Source organism: Hirundo rustica, chromosome 11, assembly GCF_015227805.2.
Source record: "Hirundo rustica isolate bHirRus1 chromosome 11, bHirRus1.pri.v3, whole genome shotgun sequence".
Classification (NCBI taxonomy): domain Eukaryota; kingdom Metazoa; phylum Chordata; class Aves; order Passeriformes; family Hirundinidae; genus Hirundo; species Hirundo rustica.
In genome coordinates this window covers 1849664-1870533 of record NC_053460.1, presented here as the reverse complement: position 1 = coordinate 1870533, position 20870 = coordinate 1849664, and the positions used below count along the sequence as shown (strand labels likewise).

Genomic DNA, 20870 nt, shown 5'->3' with positions numbered 1-20870 from the left:
TAACATATATAACACATATTATATATTAAATAATATAATATAGACTATATAACGTATAATATATATCATATAATATATATACTATATAACATAAAATATATACTATAAAATATATAACATATATAACACATAACATATAACATATTATATAACATATATAACACATAACATATAACATATATAATACATTATGCATTATGCATTATACATAGCTATTATCTATTATGTGTTATCCATTATATATGATACATAATTTATTCTTTATTACATTATTATGTATCATCGATATTATATCTATATTCTATAGAGGGAATTATCAGCCATTTCCCGGCTGTGTTTACTCAGTGATTTCCACTTCAGAGGTGTTTCTGGTGTCACTTCCACAACAAAATCACATTTATTTATTTGTTTCTCTGTAAAGCTGCATCCTCAGGCACTTTTGAACATCTGGGAGCGGAGTCCCTCCCACGTGTGTTTGTTTAGCTTTGTGTCCATCAGTGAAAGTTCTAAATATTGACATTTTTTAAGCCTGACACTCCCACCACCACTCAGGCCTGGTGATTTTTATTTGTGGTTTTAGTGCACTCTGAAAAAAAAACACCTTCACTTTAACTCTTGTGTCCCACGGGGCACTACAAGGACGGTTTGAAATTCAAATTAATTTTAAAATGTGTCCTCCGTGAAATAATTCCCTTTGTGCAGGAGACTGGTTGGAAATCTTCCTTTTCCACTTCACTTTTGCCATAACTTTTCGATATTATCCTGGGAATTTCTTTGTCTTTTGAATTCCGTGCAGACTTTAGAAGTGGATTTTCTTATGGATCTGTGGGTGAGATTCACCTGATGACTGAAAAGTACTTTTCAAGTCTTGAAAGACAAGACAGAAAGGAAAATTACACGAAATAAATGACTTTAACGGAACAGATGGTTTGTTTGTAGATGGAAGTGATAAAAAACTTGCCTCATTAAAAAACCTGGACATCCCAATTATCCTTCAAATCGTGAAATCCAGGAAAAAAAAACCCGCTAGAAAGGGCCCTCCTAAGCATTCCATCTTTTTCCTGGGAGCGCTGAGAGTTTGATGTGGAGTGATTTTAATCTCCCCCTGGGCTGGGCACTGCTATCATTTTCTCTGCAGCCCCTATTGTCAGAGGGACACTTTCAGTGTGGTTTTTCTCCCTATAAATAGCCCGTTTCCTCCCAGAGGAAATGAAACTGTGGGAAATAGAGGGATCTGTGTGTCTTTGAAAATCACAGGCAATTGTTCTTGCGTTATAAAATCAGAGGGGCCTTTGACAGAATTCCAAATGATTATCTTTAATCTCCTGCGGGCATATTAAAACGAGCACAAAGCTTTATAAAAGCTCCAGGAGGTTATTTAGAATCCGATCTCCCCTCAGGTAAATCACAGTGGATGCACGAGGAATTCCAGCCGCTCTTCTCCTTCAAACGGCACCAGGAGAGCGGTGCCAATGGGCAGCAAGACCAAATATTACAGGATTAAAAAGCATCAGGGCAGATTCTCACCAATCTAAATCGGGGGAGTCGTTCAAATGAGTGATTTCCTGCCAAATCCCAGCAATTTAATTGTTCAAACGAACGATTTCCTGCCAGTCTCAATCCCCTGAGAGCCCTTAGCGTGGTCTTGTGCTCCGGTGAGTGAGCAAAAATAGGTGGATAAGGAGATAAACCTTTGGAAACCTCACTCTTGGAGATATTTAGTGTTGCTATTTCTGTTTCAAAACTGAGTTTTCCTGATATTTAAATTAAAGTTTCAGTGCACGAAGCAAGTTCAGCCCAAGGCTTTGTGCACCAGTCTAAAAGGCAATAGAAAAATACAATTCTTAGATGTTATTATTATTACTTTTTGTGATGATGATGATGATGATGATGATGCCTGTTTCCCTTCCCCTGAAGTGGAAACGAGCCAATCTTTGGTCCAGGTCCCTCTGCTTTCACTTCCATCCAGCACAGGGTGCGCTTGGCTTTCTCCGAGCCCCTCGATTGTTTCCCGCGCGCGTTTCGCTTCTCTCCGCGGAAGCTCTGCTGCCTCCGAGGCAGGAGCTGCTTCCTGCAGCCGTGATTTTCCTCTGATGCTCCTTGGTGTTTTCTCTTGTTGTGGATCCCACAGGGCCATCTCCACATAGCCCAGGTGCCGCAGGGAGAGCAGGTGCAGATCACGCAGGACAGCGAGGTGAGCGCAGCGCACGGTGCGACCCCGAGCTGAGTGGCAGCGAGAAAGTGCTGCTGGAACCAGCGGAAAATGTGGCGTACAACTGCTGCTTTCTGTCTCTGGGCTTTTGTTTGCCTTTTTTTTTTTTTCCCCCCATCATTATTATTTATATTTATTTTATTTTTTCTTGGTTTGGTTTATTTTTTTTCCCTCCCTCAACAGCCAAAACAGCTCAGCGTGTGTTAATTGTTGCATAAAGCTGATGATCTTTGGAAATTTAGTACTGATTTCCAAAGGTTGTCAGGGCTCAGTAAGAAACCAGTTCAGGTGCTTACACTGCTTAAAAATGAAATTATTCTCTTTAGGTTGATGAACTAAACGTGGTCAGACCACTCAGGGCCTTTTGCTGCAACCAGCAGAAAATGTGGTGTAGAACCTGCTGCTTTCTCTCTCTGGGGTTTGGGGGTTTGTTTGTTTTTGGTTTTGTTTTTCATCATTATTATTTATATTTATTTTATTTTTTCTTGTTTTATTATTTATATTTATTTTATTTTTTTCTTGTTTTGATTTATATTTTCCCTCCCTCACCAGCCGAAACAGCGTGTGTTAATTGTTGCATAAGGCTGATGATCTTTGGAAATTTAGTACTGATCTCCAGAGATCATCAGGGTTCAGTAGGAAACCAGTTCAGGTGCTTACACTGCTTAAAAATTAAATTATTCTCTTTAGGTTGATGAACTAAACGTGGTCAAACCACTCAGGGCCTTTTGCTGGAACCAGCAGAAAATGTGGTGTAGAACCTGCTGCTTTCTCTCTCTGGGGTTTTGTTTGTTTGCTTTTGGTTTTGTTTTGGTTTTCATCATTATTATTTATATTTATTTTCTTTTTTCTTGTTTTGGTTTTTTTTTCCCCCTCCCCCGAACAGCTCAGCCTGTTTTAATTGTTGCATAAGGCTGATGATCTTTGGAAATTTAGTTCTGACAGGGTTCAGTAAGAAACCAATTCAGCTTAAAAACGGAACTATTCTATTTAGGTTGATGAACTAAACGTGATCAGATGCTTTAATGGTTGAACAGCAGTTGGAGAAACCTTCAGTCACCATCTAATAAAGAAATATTCCAGAATTTATTTACCCTTCATTCCTGACCAGCTTATCTGGCACTGCAGTATTTGCACTTCTTAATTTTTTTTCCAGAAAAACAGTTCAGTGGAATTGGATGGATAAATGGATGTGGCTAACTGGAAATGGATAAATTCAATCCTAAACCCTCCAATTTTGGTTCAGCTCCCAAATCCAGGTGGATTTCCCGGTGTATTTGCTGCAGTTGTTGGTCATTTAAAAATCTCCTGAGTGCTCAAACTGCTCTTGGATTTCTCGTGCGCTGTGTTTAGATGAAGAAGGAATAGAAAAATCAGGTTCAGCATTCATACAGGCAACAATTTGAACCTGTCCCATTTCCCTGTCAAGGTTTTTCCCTCGCTGGGAAGTGGATCTGCCTGGGCTGGTTTCATCCCTGTCCAAAGAACCCAAATCACAGCTCATAAAACCGCTTTGGGAAGGAGTATTGTTAACACAGGCAGCTACTGGAGGATAAATATTATCATAAAAATTCTATAAATATTATAGTTAAAGGCTTGTCCTTTGAAGGGCCTGTCAGGCCTTGAGAGAGAGAAGAAAGGATTAAAATATCCTGGCTCTCGTGTGTGGTGCTGCCATAAAAGCGAAGGAGGTTTTGGGTAAAGAGCCGCTGCAGAACTGCTGATTCAGCAGAGTTTGCTGGAATGGATCCCGAGGTTCCAGCACACCCTGGATCCTTTGGCTCCTCTGCTCTGGGGGACTTTCAAAGGCTGCAGTTGTCCCTGACAGATGAGAACATCTGGTTTGAAACTGATGACAGTGTACACAAGTGAGAGGGGAGCTGCCAGCAAGAGGAGCTGCACAAAAACGGGGATTTTGTCCTCCAAAATGTGCTGTTTCACTGCAAGGCTCTTTTGGGAAGCTGCCTTTTCCTTAATCCAAGTGTACTTTTGGAAAGACATCTGTGAGCATGTGAATAAAAACTTCATGTCATAAAGATTTCCTTATTGGACTTCGGAGCTTAAAATAATTTGATTTATTGAAGAGTTTTTCTTTTTGTTGTTGTAGATGTAATCCCCGCAATAGAACCGTGTTGGTTTTCGGTATGGAGCGAGGATAAAATAAAAAAGCAAAGAGTAAACAGCTCTGCAACCCTGTAAAAGTGTTACACTGCTGATTCTGGGTTAGCAAGGGCTGGATTTCAATTTGCAGCTTTATATAAAGAAGGAGAACCAAAAGTTTTACCTCAGTAAAATTTTTGCATAAAACCAGATTATCCAGTAACGTCCAAAAGCAGAACATCCTTGCTTTGGAGGCTGATCGGAGCTGGATTGCCTAAAGAGCCTTCAGCAGAACTTCCTAAATTCCAGATTATCCAGTAACTTCCAAAAGCAGGACATCCTTGCTTTGGAGGCTGATCGGAGCTGGATTGCCTAAAGAGCCTTCAGCAGAACTTCCTAAATTCCAGATTATCCAGTAACTTCCAAAAGCAGGACATCCTTGCTTTGGAGGCTGATCGGAGCTGGATTGCCTAAAGAACCTTCAGCAGAACTTCTTAAATTCCTGCATTTCCTTCATATCAAAACAGATTTTTTTGCAGCTTTTGCAATCCCATACTCGTGCTGATTGTCCATTCTCTCCTTTTCCAGGGAAACCTGCAGATACACCAAGTGCACGTGGGTCAGGACGGGCAGGTAGGAGCAGGCTGACTTTAAGCAGCATTTTCCTTGGTCTTTGATGTAGCATTGGGATAATCCCTCATTTTTAGTGCCTGTTCTAGAGTCCAAGCTGCTCTGGTGAAATAAATAACTCGCAAAAGGGTAAAAAGTGACTGAAATATTTCATGTTTGGCCCGGATTGGTTCATCATTCCTGCAGGAGGTTTTCTCCCTCCTCTGTTTTCTGGAGGATGGAGTGCACACGGTGTTCTTGTCTGCTCTCCTCTGTCACCAGCATTTCTTGAAGCAGTTACTCTATTTGTTTTCACATATTTTGATCCTTTTTCATGGCATGGCTGTCCTGAGGGAAGCAGATCTGCTTTTGTTCTTGGTGATGAGAAGGTTTAATGAGGTGAGGAAAAGCAGCTTTTCCTGGGATGAGGAGTCCCTGAGCGTGGAACCGAGCTCAGGATTCTCAGGATTCCCACGTCAGGTGCAGCAGAACTGCTCACATTTGATCTCAGACACAACTGAAACGTTGAGTTCTGCTAAAACACTGCACCAAAATCCTCCTGCAAGAAGCTTCCAGGCTTCAGAGGAATCAGAGTGGGAGGAATTGTTTGGTGAATCTGAATAAATTGGGAGACATCTGGGATCCTGCCCGGGATGGAGGCTCTGCCATCAGCAGGGTTTCCATTGCTGGGAAATGGGTATTTCTTAGTGCATTAAAAACCAGGAGCAAGCAAATATTGAAGGGATTTTTAGCTCTGTTCTGCAATAATTATGGAATCAGAGTGTGAGGGATTGTTTGGTTCCTGGTGAATCTGAATAACCTGGGAGACATCTGGAATCCTGCCCAGGATGGAGGCTCTGCCATCAGCAGGGTTTGGAGCTCAGAGGAGCCCCCAGCACTCTGAGCTTTGCAATATTTGGGTTTAAGCAAGGAGAGAAACCCCTGGAAATGTCCTTTGCTCAGGGCTGCATCAGAGGTGCTTTTGCAGAAGTGAATCTTGGAAAGGTGACTTTTTTGCAGATGATGTTTTGGTACTTAATGGGTTTTTTTTTTTTTCCTTGCTGTCCAAATTACACCTCCTTACAGGACTAACGCTGGGTGTTTATATCTCTCTGAGTGTGGCACGTAGGTTAAACTGAATTTCTTTGTCATTAAAACCTCCCAGCATTATTTCCCCCTGGCATTATCTATTCCTGTGGAAATTTGTGTGTCCACGTGCTGCTGTGTCATAGATGTGAGTTAGGGGAGAAAAACCATGATGAATTACCTCTTTTTTGGGGATTTAAATCACATTATCTGTCTGTCTGTACTATCACTCAGCACAGCAGGTTTGGGGTAATCTTGCTCCTGCCTCGGTGGCTGTACACACGTGGATGGGAAATCAGTTCAACATCCAATTTTTAGGGATTTTTTTTTTAACTAACAGCGCTCTGAGCTCTGCTTTTAAACTTTGGTTGAAACTAAGGATGTAGTGCTGTGTTTTTGCTTTCTCTTCACTCACTCAGCTGCGTTTTGGTGTGAGGGAACTTCAGTGCCTTGAGCATCACCAGCCAGGAGCTGCCAGGAACACTCCCACCAACCCTCAGCTCCTCCAGGAGCATCTGCTGGGAAATGGATGTTTTTTAGTGGATTAAAAGTCAGGAGCAAAGAGATATTTGGGGGATTTTTAACATTAATTACGGAAACTTCAACAGCAGCTGGGGGGATGAGGAGCACTCCCCTAATGGGGGAGCAGAGCGGAGCTTTGGGGCTGCTGTGTGGGAGCTGGGAGCCCAAAAACCGCCCAGGAGCAGGAGTTAAACCAGCTCAGCTAAACCCTGCTGGTGGTTTAAGGCTGGGAGCTGGGACTGATCCCTTTGCCCCAGCACCAGGAGCAGGATGAGAGCAGGGAACGTGTCCTGGGACACCCAGAGCAAAGCAGCAGCTTCAGTCAGCTGCTCCAAGGAACTCCTGGAGTTTTCCCACCTGTCCGTTATTTTCCAGGCTTTTTCCTGGATGTTTTAAAGCCTAACTCACCCTGCCCAGGGAGATGGGAATGAGGATAATCAGGAATAACGTGGGCCTCCTGTGACTGAGTGTTTTCAGCTGGATGATAAAATATCCTCACTGAAAACTGAATCTGAGCCCGGCTGCTGGATATTTCCCAGGGAAAATTCCCGTTTTCCGTGATTTACTGTGCTCAGGGCAGGTGCAGGGGCTGCCCCTGTGCAGGTGAGCTTTGGTGCTGCTGCAGCTTTTCCAATTCCAAGCGGAAAGTTCACAAAGCAGGAACTTGGGAAGTTCCTGGGAACCGAGGCAGAAAACATCACGACCCTTCCGTGAAACGTCAGCAGGGAAATCTCCGAGGTGCCAGAGGTGTTCAGGTACCAAACCTTTGCTTTTCAGCAGAATTTTGCCACTTGCTGAGTGTAACTTTCCCCCTCTCTTGCCTTCTCTGTCCTGGTGGTTGCTCCGAGCTCAGATTTTGTTTTTCTGGCATCCCTGTCCGTGGAATGAGTGAAATCATTCCAGAGGGGCTCTGTCTACCTCCACATGTGTTCTATTAGCTGCAAGTTTCCTATTTCAGTGCACGTTTAATAAAAAAAAAACCCAAACTGCAAAAATAATTAAAGCTGCACATTAGCTGAGCCTTGAAACCTCAGAGAAGTGGGATTTTTTTTTTTTTCCTTTGCATTTTATCCTTAGGGATTACCAGAAAATTTCACATTTGTCTCCTCTGATTATCTGCCCTGCTTCTTCCCCACCTCCATATTTCTTTTTTTTCTTGGGGTTTTGATCATCCCAGGCAATGTGGAGTTGTCCTGTGCCTCAGGGATACACCTGGGATATAAAAATCAGGATAATTCCAGGAGTTTCCCATTCCTTCATTCTGTTTTTCAGCCGTTCCTTGTTAACACACCCTCGCAGCCAGTGTTTCTCCAATTTAGGGATTAATTAAATGGCACCAGGGAAATGGTCTGTAATTATTGCCTGGTTCTTCAATGGAAAAATTGATGTCCTTGCAAATCGAAAATAGGATTGTGTGTATTCAGGGAGAGCCAGCCATTTGTTCTGCTGCAGGGATGAAAAACTGGGGACAATTTCAGTGTTGAATTCACTGTAGGGGAGCGGGAAAAGGCAGAAAAACCCCGGCTGGGTTTGGCAGGGAGAAGGCAGCGAGGGCAAAGAGCTCTTGGAGGATCTGCCCGGAGATAAATCTGCAGGATTGCCAAAAAAAAAAAAAAATTGGGATTTTTTGTAATTGTGGACACAGGTGTGTCCTAGGTGAGTCTGGAATCCAAGGGGTGCTCTGAGACTCCTCTGGAGACAGGGAAGGGATCCCGTTCCCACACATTTCCCTGTTTGATGAGGTTTTGGGATGGAGCAGGAATTGCATTTGCTTGTCCTGGACTTTGCCTCTGACAACTTCAATAGTACAATATTCTCCAAAACTCAAAAAATTTTATCCTAAATATTATCCTAAAACTCAATATATAATCCCAAATGGAATATATTAGCCCAGAAACCAACATTCTCAACTTCTTTAATTCAAAGTTTTCCACTCCCAGACCTGTTTATTCCCATGTTTTTATTCCAGTCCTGAGCAGGGATCCATTGGCACTCCCTTGAAGTAATTTAAACATCTCAAAATTGAACTTTAGTTCATTTTCCAGGATGGATAAATATCCTCTGAGTGCTTAGCAGGGACTTCTTTCCCAGATATTAAAATATTATTAGGACGCAGATATTTAAATTATCCAGAATAAGATAAGAACCATCTAATTCAGTTTTTAATTTGTGCATTTCACTGGGACATTCCAGATTTGAATACACTGCAATCCTTTCTTTGAGTTGCTCAGTCACAAATGAATCCAAGGCAGGAATGTTTTCCCTCTCCCTAATCCAGGAGCAGCAGAGGGCAGTAGCATTAAGATGATCCTCAGTTGTTTTCTGAAGAAATGAGGGAATTTGCAGTGGGAGAAATGAGCTGCTCCCTGTAAAAGATCCTTTAGGGAGTGGTTGTTACAAGAAAAAAAACCAAAATGCAATTAAAAACTCACTGCAGCTCACCTGGAGCTTTAAAATTCCTTGACTGGATTGGGGAAAAAAAGAAAAAAGAAAAAAAAAAATTATATTTATATATATATATATATATTTTTTTTTTTTTAACTGATGTTTCTTCAGGAGCTGCAGTAAATTTGTCCGAAATTTGCTCCTGGTTTTTGGAGCAAAAAGGGAAAGAATGGTTTGGAAACAGTTGTGCTTTGTGCAAACTCCCTGTGAAATCCCAGAGTATTTATGGGAACTCTATTTATGGATAAAAGAAAAGTGTTTAAATACTTGATTATATTTAAATAGAAGCGTTTTATGGGCAGGATTTTTTGGGGGTTTGTTTGAGAATTTTTGTACACAAACTTTTAAATTTAGTGTTGATAGAGCTGCTCCTGCTTTGTCCCTCAGAGTAATAAACACAAAACTCACCGCATTTAGTTCTGAAAACTGAATTTTTAGGCAAAGTAGTATTTTAACAAGGGAAAATGGAGAAATAGTCTTTTAAAGCAGTCCTAATATTTAGGATTAAAAGGGGCTTGAGGGAAAATTGTCCCACTTGGTGATCAGTATCCAGAATATCTCCGGGAAAATTAATGTTGTAAGGAAAACAGGAATATTTCTGTTAGATCTGCCTTAAAAATGAGGTGTAATGCAATATTTTTATGTATGTGTGTGCATGTCACACGGATTTATGCGTGATTAATTTGTAGCTTCGCTGCAGAATTTAGGATGGGCTTGGAGAAAGTTTGCACTTAATTTGGAAGCTTAAAACAGGATAAAACAATGCCCAGGAGGATAAAAACTGAGCTTCAGGCTCTGGAGTGTCTCCTCCAAACAGAATATGAATTATTATTGATAATAACTAATAATCAAGTTCTTAATTGATTTTAAATGGGCACAAACCAATTGTGCCCATTTAAAAACCGATTAATAATTTATTGTTATTATAATTTAATTATTAGTAGTAATTAAATTGCAAGCGATGTAATTCCTCTACCCCAGCACAAAGGACAGCCCTGCAGTGACACCCAACAGAAAACAGGGAAAAAACCTTTGGGAATTTCCCTGGGCAAAGACATTTCCTGCAGTTATGGAATTCAGATATTCGACTGAAAACGCCGTTTTAGCTCCATGACAGAACTGATCCATGCAGGGGGCAAACGAGGGAGTGCAGAGGCTGGAGCAGAGCTTTTCCCTGGGTTTTTCTGCTCAGGATTTATCCATTGTTTCAGGCAGCTTTTCCCATCCCCAAGCCCCATTCCCAATCCAAAGTCCTTTTCTCACCTCCCAAACCTCTCCTTTTCCTTCGCCTTGCTGATCAAAAGCAGCAAGAATTGCACGGAGAGGTGGCAAAATCAGCTTTTCCTTTCCTTTGATATCAAACAGGAATTTATTTTATCCCCCTGAATGACTTTTTTTTCCATTTGTGAAACGTTCTGGCTGCTGGGAAGAATGACCAGGGGTGATTTGTTAATCTCTTACAGGCAGTTCTTTGATAGTCCCCTGGTTCTGAGTGATCTGTGCTTGTAAAACAAGATTTTTTTAATGAAGCCTTTGGAAAAGGAGAATATTTTCTGCCTTTTTTTTTTATTATTTTTTTTTTCTCTCCTCAGAGAAGGTGGGTTTGTTCCATTAAAATTCCATTCAAGCAGACCAGGAGCATTTATAATGCTCCGAAGAATACGTTCTCTATTTTGGAGTATATTATGTCCTTTATTCACCCAAATCTTGTTTTAATATTGCTGTAAACTTAATAAGAAGAGATGAGATAGGAAGTGATAATCTTTTAAATATAAGGAAAAATCATTTTCTCCCCCTTGATAGGAGGCAGAGGTCTAAGCTGCCTCTTATTAGAGCTGTTGGTAATAAAAATCTCTGCTCGTGGGCTGGCAGTGCTCACAAAGCTATCGGGGCTCATCTGGAGAAATCATTTCTTTTTTGTTTTGTTTAGGGGTTTTTTGGTTTTTTTTCCTGCTCTTCATTTATGATTTTTCTCATCATGTGATGCCGCTCCAGGTTTCCCTTGTCCCGTCCCTCTGCCTGCGCTCCGCTCTCATTTATTGGAAATATTTGGGATGTCTGGAGCATCCCCTGCTCGGGAATCACTGCCCCACATCCCAAATCCCCGCCCAGGCGGGATTTGGGAATTTTGAACCCGGAGAAAAGGGGAATTTCCTTCTCCCTCCCCACTCTAGGAAGCAGCACAGGGAATCTGGCGGAGTTCAGGCTGTTCCCAGGCTTTGTGTGGCAGCGTTAAATGGGATTTTGGGGTGGTCACGGCTTTGGGAATCTGTGGTGACTAAAAATGGGAAATGGCTCCTCTTTTTCATCTCCTCTCTGATAAAACAGTTGATTTTTGTCAGACTTCGAGCAGCAAAGCATCCCTTTTAAAAATTAAACCTCAGCTGCAGGATGAATTTCTCATTTTCAAAGCAGGCCTGTGTGATTTACAGAGACTTTTAACAAGGCAGCGTTAAACACAGTGAAATTTGTCAGGTGATTGACTTCTGTTTGTGTTCATAGATTTAATCCTTCACGTAGTTCAACTTCATTTCCGGGCCAACTTTCCAGAATACTTGAAATATTTCAAACTAGCCGAGCAATAAATAAATTTTATCTATGGAATCCTGATAAACTGAAGAAGGATGATCCAACATCCTGAATTTGGGATTAGGTTTGCACATCCATTAAAATAAAACCCTACCAGATGAGCGCTTTGTTGCTTGATTTAGACGTTCAAATCCCCCCTCAGCAGCCCAGTGTTAATTCCTGCCCTCAGCTGCTCTTTTAATTAGCTGGGAGATATTTCCTTTATTCGGGGAGGGACATTTGGAAAGTCTGCTCGGAAAACCGCCCTCTGGAGCCGTTTTTTGGTGTTCTGTGAGCAGAGTTCCTCTTTGTGGAGTGAGGGTTTGATGTGATGAACTTGCTCTGGTCTGCTGGGATTAATTGGCTGCTGCCTCCATCAATTATCCACTCGGAGCTCTCAGTTCCTGCCCGGGCTGGAAGCAAAAGCAGAACTCCTTCAGACACTTTTGATACAAACTCTGGGCTCCCACCAGGCCTGACTGAATGAATCTGTTTGAAAAACTGACTTTTTTTTTTTTTTTAATTTATTTTATTTTTTTTAATAACAATTCTTCTCCTTCCTGAATTTCTGTCCCTCTGGAGTGTCGCTGCACGTTTGTGTCCCGGAGTTGGCCGGGAGGAAGCGTTGGGATTATTTCTGGTGGCAGTGGGAATTTCCAGTTAACTGCTGCGGGAGGGGTGGCACTGCCCACGGGGGATTCATCCCACAGGACACAGGGAAAGCCTCCAAACTAAAACAGCGGCGTCTTAGATGGGATATTTGGGAGAAATCCTTCCCTGGGAGGGTGGGGAGGCTCTGGAGTGGATTCCCAGGGAAGCTGTGGTTGTCCCTGGATCCCTGGCAGTGTCCGAGGCCAGGTTGGTTGGCTTGGAACAACCTGGGATGGTGGAAGGTGTCCCTGCCCATGGCAGGGGTGGGAAAAACGTGAATTTTAAGGTCCCTTCCAACCCAAACCATCCTGGAATTCTCTGGAATCCAGCCCGTGCTGCATTTTGTTAGCGTGGGGTTTGTGATGCACCCGATTCAGCCAGAGGCAAACGTCAGCAGGTGTTAGAGCTGGGAGGGAAAAAACGCTGAGGTTTTAGGGAAAAGTCCTAAAAAATGATGAGGAATTGCCAGTGCTGGGAACTGTGCTGGGAGATTTCTGGTCTTGGAGTTCAGGAGGTTTGTGAGGCTGAAAGTGGGAACAGGGAGATGTTTGTGGAGAGAGGAGAGGCTGAGCCACGGGCCCTGGGGGATGGACAACGTTATTCCAGCGGTGGTGATGCCTTGGGAAGGCTGAGCTGGAACAGGGAATAAAGGAGATTTTTATTGAAAGGCCTTTAGGGTACAGCTTGGGCGGGACAAGAGCCTGGGCTGGGCTGCAGCCAAGGTGGTCACAAAGTGGGCACAAAATGGACCCAGAATCGACACAAAATCATCACAAAATGGACAAAGGGTCACGAGGTCTCGCACTTTGATCAGTTTTGCTCCGTTTGCACGTTGGGGTTTAATTACCCAATTCCAGCTCCAGGCTGTGAGCTCCCATCCTTGTTCCTCCCTCCAGCCACCGCTGTTTGTGCTTTGGGGCTGGAAGTTGTCCTTGGTGTGCAGCAGGAGCAGGATTTGTTTTGTGTCCCTGCTCTGTGCAGAGAGCTGAGTGACCCTGAGTGTGAGCTCAGAACTGCACCTGGGCAGAACCTGAAATACGTGACAGCTAAAACTTAAGGCATCAGGGATTTTTGGGGTCAGCTTGGATGGGATCGTGTTGTCCCTCAAGGGAAATTTGATTTATAATGGCTCAATACACAAAAAGCTGCTGTCAGACCTCAGAATGAGAGCAGAGAGAACAGGATGAGTCTGGGTGTTGCCTCAGAGCTGCCCCACGAGTCAAGAGAGAGAAATTCGGAAAGAGGAGATCAGTTTTCCCCTGTGCTCCTCAAGTCACCCCAGGAATGGCCCCTGAGGCTCTCGGTGTGTCCCAAGAGCAGGATGTGACCCCCAAACCCCGCTGGGCGTGTTTGTGACAAAATCCCTGCTGAATCCCACAGTGGAGTTGCAGAACCATTTGTGGCAGTTTAGAAAAGCCCCAAGAAGTTCCTCAAGGAACTCCTCTCCTTCTTCCACAGAGATTTTCCAAATCCAAATAATTTGGTCCCCCCTCATTTGGGTCATTTTACATTATTTGGAGTAGAGAAAAAGCAGAGGAAATCTGGGATTCTGGATGCTGGAAATCCAGGATTCTGAATGATTGACCTAAAAATGAGCAGATAAAACTGTCCAGGGGTCCACTTTCTCCTGTTCTTTTTAGAAAATATCATTATTTGGAGTAGAGAAAAAGCAGAGGAAATCTGGGATCCTGGATGCTGGAAATCCAGGATTCTGAATGATTGACCTCAAAATGAGCAGATAAAACTGTCCAGGAGTCCGCTTTCTCCTGTTCTTTTTAAAAATACCATTATAAGGAACATTTTCGAGGTACTTCAGTTGTAAAAGTCTTCATTAGAGATGCTCCGTAGTGAAGATTTAATTTAGAGGTTTTTCTTTGAAGTCTTGGTGGGGTTTTTTTATTGAATAAATAAAATCCTTTCGTTTTCCATGTGTTGAATAACGCCTTGTTTATTTTAATGGGAAGACAGTGGAATCCATTTGGAGTCTGCTGTCAAAGTCGATTTCTTTCAGCCTCTGTCCCTGATCTTTAAAAGAGCAGAATTTGGTCTCACTGATGACAGTTGGATAATGGGAAAGGAATGACAGCCCTCCAGAGCCAGAGTGAACATTCCATGTTTTTAACAGTTTTAATCTGATTTCCTGTTCCATTAATCAGGCTGAGCCAGATTGTTTTGTAAGTATTTATTGTTAGGTTGGTTTTTTTTCTCTGCCTGGAATATCAAATAGGAAGGGTTTTCCTTTCAGCCTCGTATCTCAGCTAAATATAAATTATCAAATTACAGCGGTGGGATCCAACTTCCCAGACTTTGTCAATACTGACATTTTGACATTCCTCGTTTTCACTCCTTAAATTATCGACATTTCCAGGAAAATCTGTGTTTTTATCTGTTCAAAACTCCCTATAATGAAAAACTCAAATCCTTTTAACTGTGGCTTAGTGCATAAGTGTAAAAGAAAGGGCAGCAAATTCACAAAGAAAATGAATGATATTTAAATTATCCCCTGGAAGTGAATAAGATCTCTTTAAATCTGTTTTGCTTAGATGGGAAACCACAAATCAGAAGTTGATTTTCCCAGTGATTCTTCATCTGTGGCATCCATCAGCCCTTAATCCAAACATTTCCAAGCACTGATGATGAAGAAAAGGACTTTAAAAGTCACATTCTCGAGCCATTGGGTTGGGCTTTATTAGCCAGACCTTGATGTCAGTACAAGAAGTGCCATTCCTTGTGAATTTTTTTTCTGAATTCATTCAAATGCCAGATCAATTCCAAATGTTGATTTTGTGAGGGATTGTGCTTTCCGTGTCAAGGCAAACATTTTATTAAAATGATAAATGGATTTGTCATCTGTTTGCAGTTTGCTTGTAATTATGATTAGAGCAGAAATTGGTGCAAAATGTTTGAATGGGCTAAAATTTGCAAAAAAAAAAAAAAAAAAAAGAAGCTACAAAAATTCCCAGACTTCCTTTTGGTTTTTTTCCCTAATTTGGAAAGTTGTTTGTTTCAGGGAGAAAAAAATTACAATATCACGGAATCATGGAATGGTTTGGGATAAAGGGATTTATAGATTGAGTTCCACCCATGCCATGGGCTGGGACTCTTCCCATTATCCCAGATTTTTCTGACCTGCCCATGGACACTTCCAAGGCTGGGACATCCACAACTTCTCAGGGAAGCATTTTACTCCTCGTAAGCAGTAAAAGTAAGGAAATATGACAGCAAAACCACAAAAATAATTGACTTTTCAATATCCAGCCCCAAATAGGTCAGAATTAAATATTCTGTGAGGGGGGAAAAAATGAAAGCAAAATTTATTTTCAGCGTTAAAAAAAGAATTAAAAATCCATTTGACCTCAGGATCATCCTAAAAAAAGGAGGAGAGATTTGGGAGCAGCTGCTGGGACGTGGATGTGTTTGGCTCCATGCTCCATTAAATTTTATGGCTGATCTGACATTATCTGAGTATCCTGGCAGGAATCAGCCATTCCAGGCTCGTGTTCTGGAATCCGTATTCAGTTTTCCTCCGAGGAGATGGGATGCAGGCGGGCTCAGGTGTGTGGAGCTGGAAGGAAAATCCCAGGAAAACAGCAACGCTTGGTGGCATTTTATCACCTATTCCTAGAGAAAAATGGCTTTAAAATTCAACTTTTCCCCTCATCTCTGCAGTTCTGGGCAGTGCAAAGGTCTAAGTGTGAAAAAAGAGGAGAATTGTTGGGAGAATTGCTCCTTTGAAAGGAAAAAATTGGGAGCAACAATTCCCGTTGTTTTTGGGTTTTTTTTCTGACCAACAAACAGGTGCTGCCTGGAATGAAAAGGAGAATTTGAGGGAATATCTGGTATCAGGGCTCTGTGTGCTGCTCCAATTAAATAGAAATATTTTGTCTCCCTGAGCAAAATTTTACAATTAATGAAATGAGCTCGAGGTTAACACAGAGTGGGATCCTGGAGCATCCCAAGGAATTCACGTTCCTCAGCAAGGGAGGTGATTCTGGCTGGGATATTTTGGAATACAAACGACATTTTTCTGAGCACTCAAACCATGAACAGCAGAGCTCAGCCTGGCCCTTGTCACTGATCAATAAAAATGATGCTCCCTCCATTAGGAAATACTGGAAATATGTACAAATCAAATAGATATTTGTGGATATAAGAGAATTTGGGGGGTGGATTCCAGATAAAAAAAACCCAGGGTTTATTTTTGGGGTTGGACTCAGTGCTGACAGGCAGCAGGAGCCTTTGGGTTTGAGAGCTGACAGAGCTTTTTGTGTTGACAAAAGCCAGTTCTTTGCTTTTGCCCAGATTTTTTGGGACTCCAATAATTTATTTCTGTGCGAGTGCCTTGTCCTGCATTCAAACTTTCAAATTGGTTTAGAATTATTTTGATGCAGGATTTGTTTTACCTGTAAAAATGAGGTAAAAAAAATGGATTTTCTGCTCTTAGGATTATCTAGAACAGCCTTGAGAATGAGCTTTAATAAACTCATTTTTATCCCGTTCTTTGACCTGTCTGAGCTGCTCCTTTTAGGTCAAACCTCAGACTTTCTCCACTCCTACATTTTATTTACAATATTCATCCATATGTTTAATCAGGGCCGGGTTTCTCCCTCAGGAGGGTCTTTGGCATCTTTTTTCTTGCGTTGCTCCAGGAAAATTTGGCTCCTTAAGGATCTCTCTGTGTTGGTTTGGTTCCGCCGGTCTGTGTTCTTCACCCATCAAAAGCTGCCTGCCATTCCTCCTGGAATTCCTGCTGCTTTCAGCTGGAAAATCCTGGCCCTGCTGGGTTTGGGATTTTTGGGATTTGCTCGTGCCACTTTTAGGGAACAGCTTCCAAAGACCTCTCAGCTTTTCGTCAGTTCACGGGGATTTGGGCAGTTCTTCTCGGTGGTGGTTCCAGGGAAAACCTTTGATCCCAGAAAGGTTCTGGCACGGCACCGCAAATGTGATCTCACGTGATGACCTCATGTCAAAATCACCACGTTGGAAAGAGATCAGTAAACATCAGGATGCCACTGGGATTTCTCCTTCTCATTTTTCCACGTGCTGCTTTGATACTCCAGTACTGGTGGCGTTTCCACTGAAATATTTGAGGTCATTTTCCTCATCAATATCAAATTTTTTTCGTCATAAATCAGCCCTGTCGTGTTCTATAATCAGTCCTTCTCCCGCAGCTTCACTTGGGAGAAACGTGAGAGCTCCAAAAGCTTTATTTCAGGAAAAATCCGCATTGCGCCAGCAAGGTGCGATATTTGGGGGACAGCACTTTTAAAAGTTGAATTTTTGGGACAAAACACACAGAGTGAAGGTTATTTTGGTTTTGTTTTTTTTTCCTCGTGTAGCCAACTTGGAACAGGAAATACAAATTTAAAAAAGCCCAGCCCAAATGTGCACATGCGATTTTTCAAGGATCTGATGGATGACTGAATTCCATGTGGTCCAAGGAAAATCGAGGGATATCCTCAGTGGGAGAGCAGAGGATGTAAAAGGCACACTGGGGTGAACATTTGCTAGAGGAGAAAGCTGGAACAAGAACGGACTGAGCCCAGCTCCAGGGAATAGGGCTGGGCAGGAATTGCTGCTTTGGACACACTTGAGCCACTTAATTTTCTTTTAACTCTGAAAAAAAAAAGGTAACTGGGAAATTGGGTCAAGGAAAGGGGAGCAGTGCTGCATTCCAGGAGCATCTGAAATACCAGGAGATGCATTTTTACCCTCTTAAGGCAGGAGGTGCTAAAAGTGGTTGAAATCCCAGAAAACCCTGACACTGAGCAAAGTTCCAGAGCCGTTTTTTTCACTTCTGAAGGGTTGGGGTTTTTTTATTGTTTCTGTGGTAAGAGATGAGGTTGTGATAACGAGCTCGTGGAAGAGCCTCAGGAGCAAGATGCTCTTTAAGACATTGGGATTTTTCCATCCAAACAAGGCACTGGGTTAGGGATAAAACTGTGGCTGCAGCTCCAGAATTGTGGAATGGTTTGGGCTGGAAGGGACCTTAAATTTTATCTCAGTCCACCCCTGCCACGGGCAGAGACACCTTCCCCTGTCCCAGGCTGCTCCAAGCCCTGGCCTTGGACACTGCCAGGGATCCAGGGGCAGCCACAGCTTCTCTGGGAATTCCATCCCAAACTCTCCCCACCTGCACAGGGAGGAATTTCATCCCAATATCCTGTCTGTCCCTGCATTCTTTCAGTTTAAACCCATTTTCCCTCATCCTGTCATTCCATGCCCTTGTCGAAGTCCCTCTCCAGCTCTCTTGGAGCCCTTTAGGTGCTGGGAGGCCGTTGGGCTTGAGGAGGAATTCCAAATACTCCAGGAAAAAAAGACCTGAAACCACAAAGCACGTGCATCAGAGAGCTGGAGCTGAGCAGAAGTAGATTTATGAAATATTTCACTTTGTTTAATCCAGCAGCTCTTCCTCCTCACGAGGACGGGAGGGTCACAGCAACATCCCCTGAGAGGCACAATTATATTTTTATTTGTGTTTTAATCTCTTTAAACCAGACAGTTTTGTCAGATTCTCACTGGAGCTCGGCTCGAGCCCTGTTGAGTTTTGCAGCCTGGTTTCGCTCACACGGAGCAGCCATGGCCAAGGGACAGCCCAGGGGGACAGTTTGGGCTGCCAGAAGGATTTCTGGACTGGAATCATGTTTGTTGGGATCTGTAGCCTTGGGTTAGAAAAATCTCTGTTGAGCCTGAGCAGCGCTGTCACTATTTTGGAAGTGCTCTCAGATGGGAGGAGTGATAAATAATCCTCTGGAATGATGGTCAGTGCTCTGGGAAGGGCCCCACGGACAGGGCAGGGGGTGCTGGGGGGCTTCAAGCCGAGATGTCCAGGTTGGGACACAGGGAGAGGCCTGGAAGCAGAAGGAAAGGGGGATTCTGGAGCAGGGTGAGCATGGGGCAGGGGAAAGAATGAAAGCAGGGAGGAGGAAGGAAGGAACGCTGGTTTTCCATGTATTCAAAAGAGGTGTGAAATCTCTTTGGAAAGAACCCGAGTTTGAAGTTTAAACAAGGGACAAGGAAGAAATCTCCATGGAAGGCAGCAAATCCGTGAGCTGGACCTGGAATCCCTTTGGAGAAGCTCCGCAGAGGGTGCAGGAAGGTCACCCCGGAGGTGTAGCTGCCGCTCCTGGGCTGTCCTAGACAGAGGAGAGATGCAGAAGAGATTCCTGTGTCTGGATCAGCAGCCAAGGAATGTGAGGGATAAAGATAACTTGTGGGATAATTATAAATCCACAGATTCTTCACGCTGCTCCCCTCAAAGCAATGAAACACAGGAAGCCCCAGGACTGAGACAGGACCAGAATGGTTTAAAATTTCTGCCTTTTTGTATTTTACCTTGGTGTAATCAGGAGCCAGAGCTCAGGAACTGGGATGTGGGGTTGGTATAAAATAATTATGCTCCAGTGCAGTGAAAAGGAGGAGATGGGTTTGGCTCTGCTGCAGCTCTGGGAAAAGTTTCCATGCTCCACTGGGAGATGCAGCTGAGCACTGGCCATGAACTGGTATTGCCAAGGAGAGCAAATGGGTGAAATCCCAGCGGGATATGGAGATTGCTGTTTTGACTGCTGGTCCGGGATTCCCAGTGACACACAGAACTGGGAGATGCTGGATGTTTGCAGAAGTTGTTCCCGGAGCTTTGGCCAAGAGCTCAGTGGAACAAAGAGCAGAGTTAAATTTAGTCCGTGACAACCTGATCAAAACCAACTCCACCAAGGCAAAGCCTGGCCAGCTCCAGACCCAGCGTGGCCTCCGGAGCTGCCAGAGCTACCACAGAGTTGGGATCTCGTGAAAATGCTTCCAACTCTTGCAGCAGGAGGCTCGAGACAGCGGCTCTGCTGCTCTCCAGTGTCAGTGCGAGCTCAGCAGGCCTGGGAATGCCTAAAGATTTTATTGAAGGCAGAAACCAGGGGGTTTCTGGAGTGGTTTGGTTGGAAGGGACCTTAAAATTCATCTTGTTCCAAGCCCTGTCATGGGCAGGGACACCTTCTACTATCCCAGGTTGCTCCAAGCCCTGTCCTGCCTGGCCTTGGACGCTTTCAGGGATCCAGGGGCAGCAGCAGCTTCTCTGGGCACCCTGTGCCAGGGCCTGCCACCCCCACAGGGAACAATTCCTTCCCAAAATCCCGCCTAACCCTCCCCTCTGGCAGTTTATAGCCACCCTTTCCATGGGGAAATTCCTGCTGCTGTCCACCCTGAGCCTCCCCTGGGCCAGCCTGAGGCCGTTCCCTCTTCTGTCCCTGTTCCCCAGGAGCAGAGCCCAATCCCCCGGTTGTCCCCTCCTGTCAGGAATTTTTAGGGAGCAGAAAGCCCCCCCAGAGCCCCCTTTCCCCCTCATGGCTCCAGCTGCGGCACAGAACATTTCCCTTCTAAAGCAGAAGTAACGTAACGGCGGAATCCACGGTGAACGTTCCGCGTCCCCGGCGGGGCTGAGATCTGCTGGAGGCTGTGCCTCGGAAGGGAGACGTGATGTTCAGGCCTTGGAACAGCTGGGCTGGAGCCTGGGCAAGGTGCTGGGAAAGGCTTCCTTCAGCCCAGAGCCAGCTGGAAAGGAGAGCCCAGCCCAGCCTTGCCGCAGCAGCGGTGTCAGCGCCGCGGGAACACAAAACCGCCGCACCAAGCCCAGCTCCTCCGGTTTTCCCTCTGAGCTGATGTTTGAATTCAGGAGGATCGGCTCTGC

The 20870-nt window shown here is 43.8% G+C and overlaps 1 protein-coding gene across 2 annotated transcripts in view; it reads left to right on the top strand.

The window, feature by feature from the left end:
• The window catches only part of BANP (BTG3 associated nuclear protein), a 112759-nt gene that overhangs the window by 57340 nt on the left and 34549 nt on the right, over nt 1-20870 (top strand). For both annotated transcript variants that reach the window (XM_040075620.1, XM_040075621.2), the window contains 2 exons: nt 2132-2194; nt 4901-4945. In XM_040075620.1, the coding sequence (XP_039931554.1) occupies nt 2132-2194; nt 4901-4945 (108 nt within the window). The remainder of the gene's footprint in view (nt 1-2131; nt 2195-4900; nt 4946-20870) is intronic.